The 21,247-nt window shown below is 42.6% G+C and overlaps 1 protein-coding gene across 2 annotated transcripts in view; it reads left to right on the top strand.

The window, feature by feature from the left end:
• MYO5B (myosin VB) overlaps positions 1–21,247 on the top strand; it is a 367,788-nt gene that overhangs the window by 311,902 nt on the left and 34,639 nt on the right. For both annotated transcript variants that reach the window (XM_048851019.2, XM_048851021.2), the window contains exons 27-29: positions 2,570–2,635; positions 15,477–15,716; positions 16,758–16,858. In XM_048851019.2, coding sequence (XP_048706976.2) covers positions 2,570–2,635; positions 15,477–15,716; positions 16,758–16,858 — 407 coding nt within the window. The remainder of the gene's footprint in view (positions 1–2,569; positions 2,636–15,476; positions 15,717–16,757; positions 16,859–21,247) is intronic.

The raw sequence follows: 21,247 nt of genomic DNA, 5'->3' as shown, positions 1-21,247 counted from the left end.
ATGACTAATTCCAGATCAGTTTTCAGTTTGGACTTGATGTGATTTGAGTCAAGCTGTCACTGTTCCTCACTGCTCGACAGAAGAAAAGGGAAAGTCAAAAATAGCATTTCTGTCAGTGCTGCCAGTTCTTCGGTGCTTCTTTTTGCATTTAAATTTTAATTCCATGGTAGCACTACAGAGGTAGCAAGCTCAGCCACTGGTGTATCTGCTCCTTGATGGAAATGTTTGGTTTTGAAATATATTCAAAGTCCCTCAACCTCTCTGGAAAACAACCAGCAGAATATGACATTTCTGGATATCAGTGTTGTTACCTGTTATGTCCCAGTCTCCAGAACTTTGTCACCTCTCATATATCTACAATGTATGCATAGGATGATAGGCATAGGAAAATGGGCTTCTCTTGTATCTTCCTCTCAGCCCATGTTTTGACCCAGATGAAGCCTGCCCCATCCATTCATGGAATCAAATGTACAGGAATTGCAGATCTTCGTGATCCCAACTGGATATGGGGATTTCTCCATTGAACAGGCTCAGTGCACAAAAACAGTCAGTGATTCAATGATGAATTTTGGTGCTAGGAATGAACTGATGAGTTCATTTCTGGGAGTTGATCACACTGGTTTTGGTGGCAGTTGCTTCCTTTGATGAGAGAGCAGTTTGATGTTGCATGGGAACAGAGCTGGGGAAGGAGGAGAACAGAAAAAACCAAGAGTTTTGGGCACTGCTGACCTGCTGGTACTTTCGTCAGGGCCGAGTAAGGGTTAGCTAGGTAGTGGTTATAGGGAACCACTCAGCAGCTTTAGATCCTGTCCTTTCAGCAGCAGACATTTTCTCCAGTTGAGATCCCTCAAAGAAGCCAAGCCGCCTGAGAAACCTTAGCCCCTGCTTCTTTTTTAGGCTCTGCTGGCTTGACAGAAAGTTATAGTGTCTGAGTGTATTGTGGTTGGTAGCCGCTTCACCCTACGTCTGCTTGTTGCACTTGGACCTCCAGGGCCGGTACTCCTTGTGCATTTCACAGAGTTGAGGGTTATTGGGCCTACTCCTCTGTATGAGCAACTCTGGCTGTTCTGGAGTGGGAGGAGGAGGAGTAATTTAAAAAAGAAATATCATTATCACCTGAGTCTTTGTAAAATAAAGACTTCGGTATGTCTCCACTGCAAAGAAAACCCTGTGGTGCTACATCTCAGAGCCTGGGTCAATTGACTCTCAGGGCTTGGGCTGAGAGCTAAAAACAGCATGTAAACGCTCTGCTTCAAACTAGGGCCCAGGCTCTGAAACCTTATGAGGGAGGGACTCAGAGCCAAGGCTGCCCCCCGAGCCTGAATGTCTACACTGCTATTTTTAGCCCCATAGCGCGAGCCCGAGCCTCTTGACCCGGACTCTGAGACTTGGCCCTGTGAATTTTTCTTTGCAATGTACACGTACCCCTCGTTACTTGTTAATCACAGAACAGTGGCCACATGTGCCTGTAAGGAATTGCATTTCAGTGCTACCTCTTCCCTTCGTGGAAAGGCAGGAGAGTGGAAGTTGATAAAGTCAGAGCCAGGACAGAGTTGAGAACTATTCTGTTCCATCACCTTCAATTGACCTTGAGATGAATTTAAAGAAATAACATTAGGTCCCCCATGCATGGTATTTTCTAATGTAATGTAAGTTTAAACATTACATATGTTTGCTTCAAGCCACTTGTTGTGTTCTTGAGCCTGATGTATTGGGCCATCTGGCAGAGCCCTGTGGGGAAATGAGCCGAAACCATCATTTTCGCTGTAAAATATGGTTTTGGTTTCAGTTTCATGTGTCTCTGAGCTACAAGAATTGTACTTTACTTACAGCAAGACTTACATAATGCAATGGATTTAAGCACTATCTCATTTGCTAGTAGTAAGTTTTTGGGGAAAGCTCCAAAAGAAGTTGGGGAAGATGCCAGTATCAAATCTACATTCCATCATTTTCCTTTTTTTTAAAACATCTTTTGATATTATTTATATAGCACCCAAAAAAGTGATGAACCTTCAGACATAAATTGGATCCCAGCCCTCAGGCACGGAGGCGGCATCTACCTTAGAAGTGCTGCACCGATGCAACTGTGCTGCTGTAGGGCTTCTAGTGAAGAGAGCTCTCCTATTGACTTAACTACTTCCCACAAGAGGCTCTCCTGCCGATGCAGTGCTGTCTACACCGGTACTTAGGTCAGTATAACTTACGTCACTCCGGGCTGTGGATTGTTCATGCCCCTGTGCGACGTAAGTTCTAGTGTAGACAAGGTCTTAGTTTGAATACAGTCTTGGCATGGGGGAAAGGAAGAGGGGTTACACTTCTTTTCTTTTTCTCTGTACATTTTCCCCTATTCTATTCCTCCTTGGCCCTTGCACTTAACCTAATGTCTGTTTACAATACACAATTTAGGGTAGTTGCTTTCTTTGGTGCCACTTTAACCCCAGCCAACAACAAATACTGGAGGTGACGCAGAACTGCAGTCAAAGTCAGATTGCCCGAGTTGGAAAACCGGCCTATTTATCAGCTTCTCTAGCCAGCTGTCAAATATCTGTTTGTCTTTTAATCCATCCAGGTAATTGAAACGAAGAATGAAATGGATTCAGACCGTGATACAGATCTAGCCTACAACAGTCTGAAGGTAAAGAATTTTAGAATGAGAGACTATTTTTGTGCGTTCAGTGCTAATAACCGTTTGAATGGCTCAAACAGCTTAAGTAAATCCATCTGACATCGGTAATAAACCAAAGCCTCTCTTAACTCATTGTGCCCATTAAAGACTGATATTGGGTGGCAATCTGAAGGCACTCTGCAGCTTACTCTCTACCCTCTGGACTAGTTGTAGCTTCCAGCAGTCAGAGTGATGGCAGAAGTTCCTAGGGAATGCCTCCTCACTGGCATATGCCATCTGCTGTGCCACTGATTTATCTATGTGAGAGCTGAGTGGCAAATGCAGGCCTTCCTGTCACTACAAGCCTCCCAGCTTGACTCTCCTCTTGCACATCAAAAGATCTTCAGGTGCACATTGGTCCATCAATATACTGCATTTGGGGTAACTTGATCAGCAGCAATTGTGAATCCACAAGCGTCTCTCCTGCAGTCTGATGTGGTTTTTAACTCCAAACACCCACTCTCCCCAACTCTGCATCAATCTCTCTCATATAGTTCAGGCACCTATCGCAATGGTAGCATTGAACCCAGCTGTAAAATCAGCCCTTCATCAGCTGCTTTGGTCCAACCCAGTCTCCCTGTGCCCTTCAAGCTACAGAGTCATCCTCTCCTGTCCCCCACAAAAGAATCCTGAGCTATCCACCCACAACCCTCCTGCCCCAGTTCTCTGCCTAGCAGATACAGGCTGAGATAAGGTTATCAGGCTCTGCTTACCCCTTGCACCTGGATGTTTTGCAGGAGAGTGCAGTTTAGTAAACATCTGTGTTGACATCTAAGTGACTGTTTTCATATGAATCTCAGAGGTTTACTATAATGGTGGTGACATTTTTATTTGTTTATCTCTAAGGATGCATTAAGTAAACCTTGCAGGAAATGAGAGCACTGCTTTACACTAGAAGGTGACACCAATGCTTTTTGGCCTTGCTGTATAATATGTGAGTGAAAATGTTCTGTAGGATGGATTGTTGCTCGGAGTCCATTGTACAAGCTGTTTGCTCTCCTCTTTCAGGCAAAACATGTGTTTCTCTTCACTGACAGTATACCAGATACATTCCCCTTTGCGTGGACATTTTCATAGTATTTCCTGTAGAGATTTCCTGAAGATTTGTATCTTCTTGTTCTTGTGTGACTACGTTTGTGTTGGAGTGCTTATGCATGAATTGACTGTCGTGCAAACTCGTTTTCAGTACAACTCTTCCTGGGCGTACCCTGCTCAGCTAGTCCATCCTTGGAGGAGATGTGTCAAAAACAAATTCTTCTTTTAGTGCAGAAATTTAATTTTGGATCCTTCTCCTCTCCCTAGTTCCTGGACAAACATGGAAAGACACTTAGGAGATCTGAGAGAGTATTTATTAACCAAATATAAAAGGTCACACACTAAGCCACGGAGACCGCATAGTACCCATTTGTACTATTTGCATTATCTCCCCAGGTTCAAGCAGAGAAACAGAAATTAGAGATGGAAAAGATCTCCTGTCTATCCCCTCTATAAACACAACTGCCTATACTACCATTCTCTGGTGCTTTGTACAGCCCAATTTTCAGTGACTAAAGCAATGAGGCTTCATATACACTCACTGGACATAGTGTGTTGTCAGTAGATACCTACTGTGCTTTATTAGTATCTCTGCAAAGCTCAAGATGGAAGTATGACTGGCACCTCAAATCCCTGTCCCAGAGTTCTTCCAACTGTTGGTTAAATACACCTCCAACAGTTTTAAGTCACTCAAGCTATTATCACAAAATAAAATTGCAACTGGTGTGGACAAACTTTGCAGGTTCAAGCTGTGTCAATTTCTCCCATTGTTTTGAGAGTCACAAAACTAACATGAGGTTGCAAACTCCTGTCATTTTTACTCAAGCACAGGTTGCAAGTGGGCAACCTTAAGTCTGGAAATTTCTGACTTTAGAGTTTCTTTCCACTGTAACTTTAATAACTGTCTTTTAATGAGGTTTTGTTTGTATGAATAGATAGTAACATGAGTTTCAAAATATTTTCTTAAGATTTAGTCTAAAACCAACATACTTCTGAATAAAATGCAGCTCCTTAGAACCTCGTTTTGGTATTGATGTTACGCAATAGCTGCTTTTCGGGTTGCATAAAGGAAAACACTGTGGGGTTAGCAACATGGAAATGTGAGCTTGCAACTATATGGAACAGCTTTTACCTATGCAAATCGTTCTTTAACTTTTCCATTCTGTGGATCTGTTAATTTAAAAAGAAATCCTCTCCTGGACCCACCTACTCTCCCAACATCCTAATCTCCTACTTCTTGCTTCTTTATATGTTTTACTGTGCAGACCAATAAGGAGGGAGTCCACGGACCACTGATTCTCTGAGCCGTAGTTTGAGAATTGACCTAAGACTAGCAAACACTCACCCCATTTTACGAAGTCGTAATTTGTGTCTAACACTTCTACCCTGTGCTTTCAAGCTTTGTAACATCTCAGTCAGTTAACACAGTGGTGAAATTTCTGTCTAAAAAGGGCGACAGTTCCTGCTAAAAGCAAGAAGCAACAGTTTTATACAGAATCGTGACAGGAAGCATAAACTCCTGCAGCAAAAGTATTTCTTATTCCCATAGGTGAGCTGACCTAGGAGCAACTGGCTCCAAACTGAACGAGCTGGAGACACAAAAATATAGGTCACTGGCATTTTACCCAACTTTGCATGTAGCACACATCTTTTCTGCTAAAAGAGGCTCAGTTTTCAAAGAAAGCATTACTCATAGCTGGTTCTGAGTGCTACTTTCCCATCGCATCCCCTTGGCAGCTGGTGCCATGTTGTAACAGAGCTATGCTCTCTCTCTTCCCTAGTGGTTTTCCCCCATTAATTTATTTCTCAAATATTTATAGTCTCTCTCTTTCCTTCACGAGAGTGCCATAATTTGATTTACTTTTCCTTTATGCCAGTTTAAGAGGTTTAAAAAGTCTTCAATTTATGGAGATTTTTTTCCTGCCTTCTGAGGCTTATGATTAATGCCTGAGGTGTCTGAAACTTGTGAATAAATCGTTAATGTGCATCTGTTGGAGGAATTTCTCTTTCAGATATCAGAAAGAGTGGAAAAAATATTAGAGAGACAAGGTGGGTGAGGTAATCTCTTTTATTGGACCAACTTGTGTTTGTGAGAGGGACAAGCTTTCGAGCTTACACAGAGCTCTTCAGTGTAAGTTGAAAGCTTGTCTCTTTCACCATGAGGAGTTGGGTCCAATAAGAGATATTAGAGAGACCGAAGGTGGGTGAGGTAATGTCCTGGGACCAACATGACTACAACACAGCACTGGAAAAAAGATTAGCATTATTACATCACTGGCAAACTGTTTTCATTCAGAATTAATATCTGGACTATGTTTTTAGTCCACTTCCTCTGAGGCCATGTCTCTTTCTCATTCCTCCTCATTTAAAGTAAGGCGGGGAGGGGAGTGTTTTCTCTTGCAAACACTCCCAGACAGCTAAACTAACGTGGGGAACCATAACATTTTCTTGAAAATAGACTTGTTCAACCAAACTACAGCAAAGAACCACAGTGCTTCGGTTCTACTGTCCTACTAAACCCTATACCACCAGGTCTTGTAGTACCTAGTTCATAAATCACATGCTCCTTACCAGTTATTGCCCAGTTGCTTTGAGCTGGAAAGATTATTCAGAAGGTTGCAGCAAGGCAGCTCTGGCACCCCTGATCCTTTACACCCTGAGCTTTGCCCTTGGGTTGGACGCACAGGCTGTGCTGGTTTCATTAGCTGACCATCTGCCTCCGGCGATGGACACAGATCAGGTGTCTGTGCTGATTCTTTTTAGATCTGACAGCAGCCTTCGATAAACTTGATCTTGAGCTTTCGTTGACCCACTTGCAAACCTGGGCAGAGAGAGGTAGGAGTTATACATGAGTGGCTTCATTGTTTTCTCTCTCTTGGAGATCCAAGGGGTAGCACTGGACCACTGTTCATCCATCTTGTGGGCTTCACTCTCCCCTCTGTTCGGTGCATGTGAGTCAGCTCAGGAAGACAGTGAGAAGTTTGGGTTGGAGAGTTATCAGCATGCTGTTGATGCTCCACTCTGCGTCTGTGTTGTCAGACTGATGACTCATTCACTCAGTTTTCCCAATGTCTAGCTGAAAGCAGGACATGGAGACAGCTAGCTGGCTGAGGCTTCAATCTGAATGAGATTGAAGTCATGCTGGTGGTTGAGAGAGAGAGCACCAGAGGAAATGGCACCAGTGATTATCAGCCCATTTGAGGTTTGTCTTTTTTGATAACTCAGGTTCACAATGTTGGTTGTTTTGTTTCTGGATGTCTGTATAGTAGCAATAGCCAAGAGTTGCTTTTTTCATCTTCACTTAGTAAAGAGATTGTGATTGTTCCCTTTGCATGCCGTCTTGCAACCTTTGTCCAGGCTTTGGTCACCTCCAGATTGGAGTATTGCAGTGCACTTCATCTGGACAGGGCTGCAGCAGAGAAGACAACTAGGAAACAAGTTGGTGCAGAAAGCTGTTGCCCACTATTTACTCAGTAATATTTCATTATAGAGATCACATTATACCATGATGCAGAATTTGCACTGGCTTCTAATTCACTGCCAGGTCCAATTCAAGATGTTGATTTTTGACCTGTAAAGCCCTTTACAGTTTGAGTCTTGTGTAGTTTACAGATGGTGTCATTCCTCGGCTGAGATCATCGGGGTTTCTACTTGACTGTCCCTAGATTTTATTGGCAGAGTTACTTCTATAGGTGTCGTTTGTCAGTGGAAGAGACCTGACTCTAGAATTAACTTCTTATCTCACACTAACAGAGCCTGGGTTTGATCTTCAGGCACATTGCAAGGCCTGTCTGTTCACTCGAGTAAATTCAGTCCTGGGCAAGGGCCAACACAAGTCCTAAGCACCACTTAAGCCCTGTTTTGAAGACTTAAGCTGCATAGGATTTGTGCTGGTCCTTTACACAGAGCTGAATTTCTTCCTCAGGCTCTTTTTGAGGAGTGGGGGTTGAGTAGACAAGGTCCTAGGGCAGAGCTGGGCAAACTGTGGCCCATGGGCCACATTCAGCCCATGGGACCCTCTTGCCTAGCCCTTGAGCTACTGGCTGGAGAGGCTAGCTCCGGCCCCTCCCCCGTTGTCTCCCCTCCCACACAGCCTCAGCCCGCCATGCTGCCAGCGCTCTGGGCGGTGGGGCTGTAAGCTCCTGCCAGGCAGCGCGGCTGCAAGAGCAACTGGCCTGCCCTGGTGCTCTAGACTGTGCGGTGGCATGGCTGGCGGTGGCGTGGCTGCCAGTCCTGGTGCTCTGAACGGCATGGTAAGGGGGCAGGGAGCAGGGGGGTTGGATAACGATCACGGGTTTCTGGGAGGCAGTCAGGGGACAGGGAGCAGGGGGCAGTTGGATGGGGCGGAGGATGCGGGGGGCGGTCAGGGGCTGTTGGATAGGCGTGGGAGTCCTGGGGGGCTGTCAGGGGGCAGGGATGTGGATAGGGGTTGGTGCAGACAGGGAGCAGGGGGTGTTGGATAGGGGGTGGAGTCCCCGGGCGGGGCAGTTAGTGTTGGGGGGTCCCAGAAGGGGATTGTCAGGGGACAAGGAGCAGAGGGGGTTGGATGGGTCGGGAGTTCTGAGGGGGGCAGTCAGGAGGTGGGAAGTGGGAGGGGCGGATAGGGAGTGGGGGCCAGGCTGTTTGCGGGGCACAGCCTTCCCTACCCGGCCCTCCGTACAGTTTCAGAACCCCAATGCGGCCCTTGGGCCAAAAGGTTTGCCCACCCCTGTCCTAGTGTATCCATCACAGAGGGTTTTTTGAACACACAAATTTAGATCATTAGTGTTTTGTTTTATTGCACTTACTCCTAGAGAAATTTGGTAGATTCACAATGCAAATGGAAATAACATGTATTTATCATGGGCATGCATGCATGTATGTATAATAAACAGATTTATAAGGAGTTTGGTACAGACACTGACAGAACTTGTGCTGCAAGGCATTGTGGTGGCAGGACAGCAGGGTGAAATAAAATCAAGCAGACATAGGGTTAGTCGTGTACTTTCCTGTAGAGAGTCAGACATGCAGAATGCCACTTAGCCATGACTGGGCAAACAAAAAGGCGCTTATCAATCTTCCAGATTTCTTCTTCTGTCCGGGAAAGTGGGCTAGGAGTGGAAGCGCTGACAAGTCCTTGGGGTGATTTTGTGCTCCTAGCAGAACACAGTGCATAATTTCCCTTGGTTTAATTAGCTGGGATGTTTATTTTGTACCTTGAACTTGAAATATTAACAGATCATCGTAGAGATTTTTCTATCAAATATAAGAAATAGAGGAGAGGACAGATTACTGACCACCACCAATGCTAAATTCTGCTTCAGATTCCAGGACTTAGAGAGAGTCAGACCTTACACAGCTCTGCTGTTGAAATGCCTTTCTACAGGCTGGGGTTATTTTGATGTATTAGATTAGGTGTGGGAACCAGGTTTGCATCTGCAATACGTACAAACAAGTCAGAAATCCCTGCTCCTACTGCACATTCTGATACAAGGACTGATGCATTCAAAGGAAATTTTCTCTCTCTCAGTGTAATCCTTTGAATGGATCCATGGTCTTATGAGAATATGTAGTTGGAGAAAGGGGTCCCGTCAGCATAAATGAACCACCCCCAAAGAGCGGCAGTAGCTATGTCAGCAGGCGAGCATCTCCCACCCACATAGTGCTGTCCACACCAGCACACTTTTCAGTGAAACTTACATTGGTCCGGGGTGTGTTTTTTCACACCCCTGGCTGACAAAAGTTTTACCAACAAAAATGCTAGTGTAGACATAGCCTAAGTACAGTATGAAGAGCCTGATCCCTCTGAATTCTAATCCCAAATTCTGCTACTAACTCTCTCGACTACTGTGGGCAAGTCACTTTGCCACTCTGTGCCTCCGTTTCCTGGATGAGCACATTAGCTGTTTCAGTCATGTTGAAAGTAATTTAATAAAGCTCTTTGAACCTGTTGGTAGAAATTGTAATTCCAAATTCTTAGATGCTGCTAGCTCTTCTGTTAACAATGGCATGAGTACAAAAGGGAAAGAAAAGGCAGGAGGCTTTCGGAGTGTGGGAGAAATGCTTGTCAGATCACACATACTGCTTGTATTGAAAGAGATTTTCATGTCAGCTTGAAGATCATACTGTGCCTGAAACCACTCAGAAGGAACGCTATGGATAAGCTGCTTCGCTCGCTGGATGTGTAGCAAGTTATGTTCAGCCAAGAAGGAAATGGAAAGATAACATGAGATACACGTTTCCCTGTCTATGTCCTTTCTTCCCCACCTGCTGGTTATTACACGTGTAATTTAGAAGACATTTCTGCCTCTCACACACCCTTACTCTCTTAGGCTTTCTGCTACCTCATTTTAAGTACTGGGAGTAATGTAGATCTGCAGGTAATGTTGTTATTTACAATAACATTCATATGTTTAAAGGCCCCTGCTCTTTAGTTACATTTTATAAATCAAAGAAAGTCTCTTACAAGCAAATATTTACAGTTTGGAAGCTAACATTTAGTAGAGAAAATAGAGAAGTTCTAACACATTAATGAGTCAATTTGAATGTAGCTGTGCATCTTTCTAACAAATTTGAAACTTGCTTTTACCCTCAGTGTTCAGAGTTTGATTACTTGTAGAGTGGATGTTTTTATTTTTATTTTTATTCTTGGCCAAAGCACCTTCGGCAGATGTAACCCTTGGTGATGCAAGGGGAGAGACTGATGAGAATGAAAAGAAAACAGGAACCCTCTATGGCAAATAACCCTCTTTCTCCAAGTGGATTGCTGTTTTGAGGAGTGTTTATGCAAACCCCGTCTTCTGTCCATAAGTCACTTCTGAGCATGAGCAGAAGTAGGCAAATAGAGGCAGTTAATAATGGTATCAACTTGTTATAGTGAAGGACTCTTTGGAGTTCTGACCCCGGCCAGCCTTAGACATTCCCTGCTCTAACTGGGTGCTGCTAGAGGAATTCTTCGTTTGTTTTAATATCAACAAGCAGTTTCTCTGGGCTTTGCTCAGCAGTCTATGCAATTAGCATTCCTGTAAATATTCACAAACCCATTCAACCCCTCTGCAAAATGAAAAGGAGCGTGAAAAATTTCCAAATAGCCTCTCCTTATCCAATTTAATTCAAATCTGTTACCCCCTTTGCTTCCTGTACAGATTTTTTTTCCTTGTAACTTTTTTAAAGGACCTATTGCAAACAGGATTTACTGAACAAAAGTAAATGTCACGCACGTGTCAAGAACCCTTTTTTTCTACAAAGCCTTCACGCACTGTGCTCCCACTGAAGTCAGTGGAACTCACACAGACGGATCCATGTTGCAGGATCCAACTTTATTTTGATCAACTCATGGTGTAAAGCAGTGGTTCCCAAAGCCGGTCCGCCGCTTGTTCAGGGAAAGCCCCTGGCGCGCCGGACCGGTTTGTTTACCTGCTGCATCCACAGGTTCAGCCGATCACGTCTCCCACTGGCCACGGTTCGCCGCTCCAGGCCAATGGGGGCTGCGGAAAGCGGCGCGGGCCAAGGGACGTGCTGGCTGCCCTTCCCGCAGCCCCCATTGGCCGGGAGTGGCGAACCGCAGCCAGTGGGCACCGCAATCAGCCGAACCTGAGGATGCTGCAGGTAAACAAACCAGTCTGGCACGCCAGGGGCTTTCCCTGAACAAGTGGCGGACCGGCTTTGAGAGCCACTGGTGTAAAGCACCTGATGGTATTCCGCTAACAATAGTGTCAGTTCAGCTAAGAGCATGCAGTCGGTTCAGACACCAAATGGGTTAGTTACTTAATGCTTGTAAAACATCTGAGAAAATCACATAATTAAGCTAACTTTTTCAGATATATACTCCTAAAACAAGCATGTTCCAACATGCAATAGAAAATGGTTGTATGAGAGACTGATCCACAGCCCACTGAAGTCAGAGATTCATAGTTTCATAGATTTTAAGGACAGATGGGCCTACTAGGATCACTTGGTCTGACCTCCTGCATAACACAGCCAAAGAACCTCACCCAATAATTCCTGCATCAAGCTCATATCTTCTCTTTGAGCTAGAGCATATCTTGTAGAAAGATACCCAGTCTTGACTTAGACTTGGAGTGATGGGGAAGCCACATCACTAGGTACATTGTTCTGATGGTTAATTATCTTCACTGTTAAAAATGTGCACCTTATTTCTAATCTGAATTTGTCTAGCTTCGGCTTCCCACCATCAGCTCTCCTTATGCCTTTTATTTTGTGAGATTAAAGAGCCGTCTGCGAGAGTCTCTCCATCAGCTTCAAATGGATCAGGCCCAATATGCAAAATTGTACAGCAGCTGCCTCATCGGCTGTTCATATGTAGCCATCGCTGGCAGTGTGTGCATGCTTGCATGAGCGAGAGAGGGGGAAAAAGGGCTTCAAGGTGAGCCCCAGGCACTGAATACGAGCACACTACGATAGGACCAGGAAGGAACAGAAACTATGACTCATGCTGTTACAAAGCAAAATCAAGATGATTAATTTTCTTTCAAGTTCCAAACAGTTAGAGTGCACTGGAGCAGTGATGTTCATGGAACAGTCCTTAGCAAAGGAGGTGGGTAGATGTGAAGTGGCTAGCTAGATATTTCTCTCACTTTATGCTAATCGGGCACATAAGCTAGTTTACATAGTGAGATGTTCCTTTCACCCTGTCCCCCTCCAACAGGTACATTCCGTTGTTGCATCTTGTCTTAAACTCTATTGTGAGCTCTCTGGGGAAGGAATTATCTCCTACTATGTATTTGTACCTAGCATGATAGGAAACAAGTTATGACTAGGGTTTCAGGTGTCACTAGGCGATGCACATAATTTTACATCTGAGGAAACTGAGGCACAGAGAAGTTAGGATACTTGCCCGCATTCACCGAATGAAGCTCAAAGTAGAGATTAGAACCCAAGAGTCCTGACTAGGGCTGTCGATTTAATCACAATTAACTCACACAATTAACCCAAAAAAATCACGATTAATTGCAGTTTTAATTGCACTGTTAAACAATAGAATACCAATTGAAATTTATTACATATTTTTGGATGTTTTTCTACATTTTCAAATATATTGATTCTATTACAAAACAGAATACAAAGTGTACAGTGCTCACTTTATATTATTTGTATTACAAATATTTGGACTGTAAAAATGATAAAAGAATAGTATTTTTCAATTCACCTCATACAAGTACTGTAGTGTAATCTCTTTATCGTGAAAGTGCAATTTACAGATGTAGATTTTTTGTTTGTTACATAACTGCACTATGTGCCAGATATGCTAAACATTCGTATGGCCCTTCATGCTTCGGCCACCATTTCAGAGGACATGCTTCCATGCTGAGGACGCTTGTTAAAAAAATAATCTGTTAATTAAATTTGTGACTGAACTCCTTGGGGGAGAATTGTATGTCTCCTGCTCTGTTCTACCCGCATTCTGCCATGTATTTCATCTTATAGCCATTTTGGATGGTGACTCAGTACATGTTCGTTTTAAGAACACTTTCACTGCAGTTTTGACAAAACGCAAAGAAGGTACCAATGTGAGATTTCTAAAGATAGCAACAGCACTTGACCCAAGGTTTAAAAATCTGAAGTCCCTTCCAAAATCTGATTGGGTCAAGGTGTGAAGCATGCTTTCAGAAGTCTTAAAAGCACAACACTCTGATGCAGAAACTATAGAACCCAAACTACCAAAGAAGAAAATTAGTCTTCTGCTGTTAGAATCTGACTCAGATGATGAAAGTGATCTGCGTTGGTCTGCACTGCTTTGAATCATTATCGAGCAGAACCCGTCATCAGCATGGGCACATGTCCTCTGGAATAGTGGTTGAATCATGAAGGGACATATGAATCTTTAGCACATCTGGTATGTAAATATCTTGCAATGTTAGCTACAGCAGTGCCATGCGAACGCCTATTCTCACTTTCAGGTGACATTGTAAACAAGAACTGGGCAGCATTATCTCCTGCAAATGTGAACAAACTTGTTTATTTGAGCGATTGGCTGAAGAAGAAGTAGGACTGATTAGACTTGTAGGCTCTAAAGTTTTACACTGTTTTATTTTTGAATGTAGTTTTTTTGTACATAATTCTACATTTGTAAGTTCAACTTCCATGATAGAGATTGCACTACAGTACTTGTATTAAGTGAATTGAAAAATATTTTTGTTACAGTGCAAATATTCTTAATCAAAAATAAAGTGAGCACTGTACACTTTATATTCAGTGTTCTAATTGAAATCAATATATTTGAAAATGTAGAAAACATCCAAAAATATTTAAATAAATGGTATTCTAGTCTTGTTTAACAGTGCAATTAATCACGATTAATTTTTTTAATCACTTGACAGCCCTAGTCCTGACTCACAAGTCTGCTGCTGTAACCAATGGACAGTGCTGCCCCTGGTGGATTTCTAATTCAGGGGGTTCTTAACTTTGCAAACAGATGTTTCAGGTGCTTTCTAGATATCAGTACACGGGTTAAACTACAGTTTACTTGCTACCTGCCAGCAGTTGTTACTGCTGAATTCTCATATGCAGGGTGGAGGTTGCTTTAGCTGTCGAACTTTAATCCCCTGCCCCACATCCCCTTCCTGCCTAGCAAAAATAAAATAATAAATGTTGCAACCATCTCAGCAAAAATAGGTACAACAAAGGCACACGGATCATTATTCAAGAGAAACAGCTGGCGTAAAACCTGTGAATTCCTGACCATGTCCGTCAAATGCTGTGGACTGAGGAGCAGTCAGAGAAGGAAAATGCTCTAACCGCAAACAGCACAGTGGAGGCAACTCCTACAAATTAGATTAATAAATCCTACTATGCTTTCAAACAGCTGTAACTCACCCCGCTGGAGATTTAAAATGGTGAAGCAGCAGTGTGAACAGTGTGCGTCTCCGCCTTAGGTGGAATCTTACAACTGCTCATAGCAAACACATTGAACTCTTGGGAGGGTTTTTGGTTGGTTTGGTGGTGGAGGTCAGGGGGCGGAATTGTTGGAGAAGGGGTGGGTCAGGGAGGTTGCAGTTAATTTTTAAAAGAGAGACAGAATTTAATGAAGGACTACCCCAAACTGTAACTCTTGACTTTGGGTAGTAAATGTGTCCCTGGAGGCTGGCTTTTCAAAATATTCAAATTTATCCTTGGCACTTTGACCAGCAGCATTCTGGTGCTGATTTCTTAATTGAAAAGAAAAGGGAAGGGAGAAATATCTGAATGTTGGGTTCAGATTTCTCCTAGAGGAACTTCTTCATGTTCGTGCAGGTTGAAAATGACACTTTGTGGGATCTGCTCTTCCTTCGTTCTGATTTTAGTTATAGATGATATATATGTGACCAGATAGCTGATGTAATAAAATAGTATTGTGTTTTCCACTGTGTTGAACTTAGAGGTTCAAATGTGTTAATGCAGTTGAATTGATTGTAATATTTTATAAAAGTTTCTTCAACAAAAATATTGTTAGTGATTCTAGTTGTCAAAGGTTATGAAAGCAAATAAAATGCAAGCAAAATGGGAGCGTTCTAACTGGCTCTCATGGATGTCAATTACACTGTAGTGGTTACTGGTAAATCACAAAGGGTCTCCGATTACAGCCTGGTACAACTTGAAGTAAGGGAGGCAGAATAATAGTTTTGAAAGGCACATGGCTGGACTGGTAGCAACCCTGATATCAGCACTAGTTGTTGTTTTTTTAGTAGTGCTCATCGGTAATTGAGTTACGTTAAAGGCATAACAGAAATAAATGAGGCAGTTGTACAAATGTGCTGGACACTTTGGATGAACTAGACAATGGTTTGGTATTTTACAGAGGCAAGAATTGGAATCAGAGAACAAGAAACTGAAAAATGAACTGAATGAGCTGAGGAAGACTATTGTAGACCGGGTGACCCAAAACAACTCATCCAGTGATATCCAGGACAGTTATACCCTCTTATTAAACCAGCTTAAATCAGCCAATGAGGAACTGGAAGTGAGGAAAGAGGAGGTGCTTATCCTAAGGGCACAGATTATAAAGGAAGCCCAGCAAAAAGAGACTGGCAAAAATATGGTAATTGAAAGGGAAAATCTTGTTCCGCTCCTATCACTGACTATTCATTACCTGTCCTGATTTCATGAAAAATGATGCTTTTGCTTTGGTAAATTGTACGCAAAAGTGGATGATTATCTGAAACTTCCTCTGTGTAGCAGGGTGCTGATACAAAAGCACTTAATTAGCTCCTGCTCAGCCAGCTCCAATCAAGAGAAATAGATTGGGGCTGGTGGAACAGGCCTGATGCCTGGCCTGGGGATTGGCTTCACCTATGGGCCTGACAAGCTAGCAGCTATAAGGGCTGGGAGCCAGTATAAAGGGGGCAGCCAGAGGGAAAGGTCAGGCTCCTGGCTGACTGCTAGCCAAAGAGGGAACTAACCCTGGTAAATAGCTCAACATGGGTGGTGGGAGAACTGTGTGTGTAAATAAAGGCACGGGTGCTGCATAACAGGAAGCCTCTCAGAGCTTTATTGGGGCAGTCAGCGGGCCCCAGGAAGAGAGACAGGCAGAGAACCCTGTTACACAAGATCACAAGATATATCATCTGGAAGGGGGAAGATGACAGGAAAACAGGTAGGCCAGGTTCTGCTTTCATGCACATGGGTGTAAAGAAAAAGTAACGCCATTTACACCTGGGTAATCGAGAGCCAAACTTGGCCCCTGGAATTTGTGAGGGTTTTTTCCTGCTGCTGTTTAAAGCGAGTCTGTTATGTATAAAAATCCCTCCTCTCCAGCATTTGGAGATTTAAATTTCCACTTCATTTTCTCAAGGTTTTAGCACCTTCCATGCTTCAGACCATGATCCCAAACTATCTCCTCCACAAACCGACAGTGTGCCCCCTCGATCTGTCATCGTTATTGAGGCCCACTCTCATCTGCCTGACCCCCACAGGCACATACCCCCTCCCTTGTCCACATAAGACAATAGGCCAGAATAGGATAGGTCCTCCAGGAAAGGCCATTAAACGCGCTCTTAGCATCCAGAGTTTGAAAGACTTGAATGAGACCCAAGGGATTTCATGAAGATGATGATGATGTTGTTCTGCGTGTGAAATTTAGGACTCGAACATCAACACATATACCAGCTGGCCAAACAGTGACAAGCATGTCGATGCAGAGGATGCAATTGAGGCCTACCATGGGGTGTGTCAGACAAATCGGTAAGTGTGTCTCCATTGATCTTTACAGCAAAGGTGGGCCTAGGCCACAAAGCATGGATTCAGATCTGAAGTAAGTTCTGATGGTGGGGCACTGTTGGCTTTCAGTGTCTGGTTTGGGCCTGTTACAGAGAGAAAGAGCTGTGAAGTTGGGAGTAGGATCCAAAGCTCAGAGGATTGGGTCTGCCCCTTGCTGAAGGAGGGGAAGTACTGGACAGGTGGAACAACCAAAGGTTGCAGAGAGAAAAATAAATGCCCACCAAAGCCGAGTTACCCTCCACTACACGGGCTTCCTTATGGCAGAAGCTGGGCAGTGCAGTACAGAGTCCAGAACTGAGCAGTACACTCCTGCAGTATGGAAACCCATGGAGCTGAAGGACTGAGAGATTTTAAATATAAAAATCTTTAAATCCAGCCCTGATATAGTAGCAAGAGTAGAATATGGCTTATATTTTAGAGAAGAATTATGAGTTAGTCGTTTCAGAAAACTCTTAATGTCATGCTGGGAAGTCAGTTGTTAGGAGAATGCCTATCCCATTTCCCTAGAGGCAAAAAGTCTGTTCCAGTGAAATGAGCTAATGTACACATCTATGTAGTCTCAGGCATCACCCACATTATCTGCTATTTCTGTATCTAAACTCTGAGCCAAGAATCCTGTTTGATTACAGATTTCCTAAAGTGATAGTTCATACTCTGAATTTGTCTTCCTTCATAATAACAACAATAATAATAGAGTTTATACTGTTGTTGAGAAATTCGCTTTGTGCAACTCTCCAGGAGTACATAAGATCTATAGATAATATCTTGTAAAGAGACAAGTTAATAAGTGAATTAAATGTTTATTTTACTGCAAGGAAATTGAATATTTGCTTGTCTCTACCTGGTTATCTGGCAGGAATAGAGGGGTTTTTTCCCATTGCAAATTTTCATTTACCCAGGATATTCATGAGACCTAACTGTTGCAGAGTTTGACTAATGGTTTCTAATAAAATAGCATACCTAGCCAGTTTGTAAACTCTGGCACATGAAAGCTCTTTCCTTTTCCATCAGGAAAAGGAATTCATAAAATCTGGGAGAGGAATTTCTCTCCATTTAAAGGTTCAGTACACAGAAAACAAATGACAACAATACTGTCTAAATACACCACATGGGCAAGAAGAGAACTTCTCTGTTCAGTAGAGCAGGTCTGGCACCTTTCATCAGCACCACTGAAAATGGCCCTAGTTGGAGCTGAACTAAGTGAAGTTTGTGAGTTTGATGTTTCAAAATTCCTTTCAGATTTTATTCAGAGAAGACGGCAGTGCTTACATTGCACTTTGACAAATGAGGGTGGTGTAAACATTAACTAGCTAATCCGCTTAATTAAAGAAGAGTGGTCCTATTGACTTTTTAATGAATCAGTCTATCTGAACTTCTGGGTGAGGGAACCCTTAGTGGTTTTGAGTCAATACCATACTGATGAATCCAGAATAAATGCTTATTGCCTATCATTCCCAAAGTGGTTTTCTCTTAAGATAATAGCACCCCTTTGAGTTGATTTCATAATTGACCACATTTTAATATGGTTAAAAAATAAAAACAGGAGGAGGGAAGGATTTTTGTCTTGCAAGAACATCAACTGGGAAAAATCACCATCCAGTCAGAGTTCTCCTGTTAGTAGTATGCAAATAATGATAATTAATAAACAGTGAAGACAATCATTTATTTATTTGTCAATGTTTAAATGCACATCCCAGTGCTGAGCCTCTGACCACAAGCACGGTAACAAATCAGTATTTAAAACAACAAATTGACTCAAGACAATCAAATAAACTTTCCCTGTATAACTCAGCTAGCTGTTCCGCCTCTGGAAGAAACCACAGTAAGACAATATAGACCAAAATTTTCAAATGGATAGATGCCCACAGTTAAGGTTCTAAATGCATATGTAAGTACCTAAATAAAGGCAGTCGGTGCTTAGCAGTGCTGAGGACGTAAGCTCACAGGGCTGATGATAGAGCTTAGAATAAAGGCCACTTTTATCTAGGCACCTAAATATGGATTGAGAAAACTAACTTTAAGCACCAAAGTTCAGAAAATATTTGCCCTAGGCCTGAAGAACTCCAGATATTCTTCCATGGGTTGACTTTATGTATGGCTTGGAAGCAGAGCACATAGAAAACAACTCTGACCACTGGCCAGTGTATCTAACCTGTGCTTCGTTTCCAGAGCTTAGACATTAGCATTGCTTTGAATTAGCTGTGAGATGGAAGAGCATTCATGGTAATATGCATATGTAGACATTCCCTTTCTCGTACTGATACCCTTCTACACTGCTTCTGCAACAACAACAAATACCTCGTAACCTGGGGTGGCAGGTGGGATGAATTGTGTTAAGGCTTATCAACTTGGCTAAAAGGAAATAAATAGCTTTTAAGGCTCCCACCAATTTTAGGTGCACATTTTCTATGTGCACAGAGATTTAACTCCTTTGAAGAGTGAATCTGTGGAAACGACATCTTGGGTCTACATGTTCTCTCAGCTCAAATTATTCAATTTACAAGTTGTTGTTGTTGTTTAAAAAAGGCTTGGATTTTTTTCAGCCAGCTTTCCAAACTCAAGCTGGTGCTGAAAGTCAAGCTGGGTTATTTACTGATCTATGCTTGCTTCATCAACAAGAAACCTGACTCAGCTCAGAAGTATTAGATGACTGATGTGCAATTCAGGTGCTTGCCTGACATATCAAATGCTGAATATCGAGAGCTGTCAAAAAAAATATTTTTTCTTGTAAACTGAGCAAAATTGATCTGGAAATCATTGAGAGAGGATAACCATGGGGCTCCATGATGCCATTTCTCCAGTGTCACTTTGCAGAGTAGACCCATACTTTAAGTGTGTGGTTTCCATTTGGGAGTGGCACATCTGACTCCCATCCCTCCCACCCCTTTTGAGAGTTACCTACACAAAGGAAATCACTTTCAGTTAAAAGATAAGTCTTTTCCTTACAGCTGAGTGGATCCTACTACAGCATTTTATATAGCACAGAATGTATCTCTTTAGTGGCTCACTTTTCTTTGAAAGTCAAACTGTCAAGTGAATTTTATTTTCCTTTTTTAAAGACCTTCAAACTCACTTTGGAACTGAAGTGACATAAATCAAGTTATAACAAATGTTTCTTGGCCAGATTACAAATCTCATTTTATTCATTTGTAAAATGTCCAGACATTAAAGTTAAATGGGCTCCTTTCATTTTGTCATTAAAACTGATTTGACTGCTAATGTGCAACTTCTACAACACTGGTGAGACAAGATTTTTCTGGGCACCTTTTTATCTAATTAGAGGGAATGCAGAGAAAAGTAACAACAAAAGATTCAGGGGCTTGAGGGATGGTTTTGAGGAAAGATTGAAAGAACTTGGCATGTAAAGCTTTCCTTAGTGACTAAGGGGGACTGTTCTGATACAGTAGAGGAATTGGTAAGTTGTAAATACAAAGATGGGAGATAAATTGTTCTGAGTGGTATAAGTAAGCATAGAAGGGATGAGACTGAGCAAAGGAAAATGAGGCTATCAGGAGAGTGTTCCTAATAGCGAGATCTATCACACTGTAGGATGGTCTCCCAAAGGAAGCGGTGGAAGTGCGAGTAACTGAGTCATTTTAAAATTGGACTGGACAAAGAAGTGAAGAATATATTGTACAGAGCAATCCTGTATAAGCAGAGGGAGAGAGGAAAAGACTAAATAATCCTTTCCTGGCTTCAGTGTCTTTGATTCTCTCTCAGTAGATTTGAAAAGACACACCTTTTGAAATAAGAGTGGGAGAATGTAAAACACCATAAAAGAACCATCGGGCCCTTACCTGCTCAGGCTTGGTTAATCACAATGCCACTTCTTGCTTTCTTCAATTAAAGAAGGGAGCAAATCTCATGTAGAAAACTAGTAATTTCCAATGTACTGGACAATGGGAAAGAATTGAGATCTGGTCTATACTTACAGGATTTGGCAGCGTAGCGGGATCAGGAGAGTGAAAAATTGCTTCTGTAAATGACATAGGTATGTCGACAAAAGCGCTAGTGTAGGCAGTTATGCTGCAAAACAGTCTTTTGCCAGTATGGTGAATTCTGTTTGGGAAACTGGTTTAAGTAAAAGAACGCTTTTGCCAGTATGAACTGTATTTCCACTAGGAGAGTTTACTGGCATAGCTATCTGGGCAAACCTTTTCTAGTGGAGACTAGACCTTTTCCTTTTATATTGCACTTTTCGTCTGAAGATCTCAGAGGTATGCAGGGATGGGTAATTATGTTCTCCCGATTTCGAGATGGAGACATTGAGGCAAAGAGGGTTGGACCATCCAAGGTCACACACTGAACTAGTGGCAAAAGCTGCAACTACAACCCAGGTCAAGTACTTGGAGT

The sequence above is a fragment of the Caretta caretta genome, chromosome 5 (assembly GCF_965140235.1).
Source record: "Caretta caretta isolate rCarCar2 chromosome 5, rCarCar1.hap1, whole genome shotgun sequence".
NCBI lineage: Eukaryota > Metazoa > Chordata > Testudines > Cheloniidae > Caretta > Caretta caretta.
Note: the sequence above shows the minus strand (reverse complement) of the source record. Positions and strands in the feature narration are given on the sequence as shown.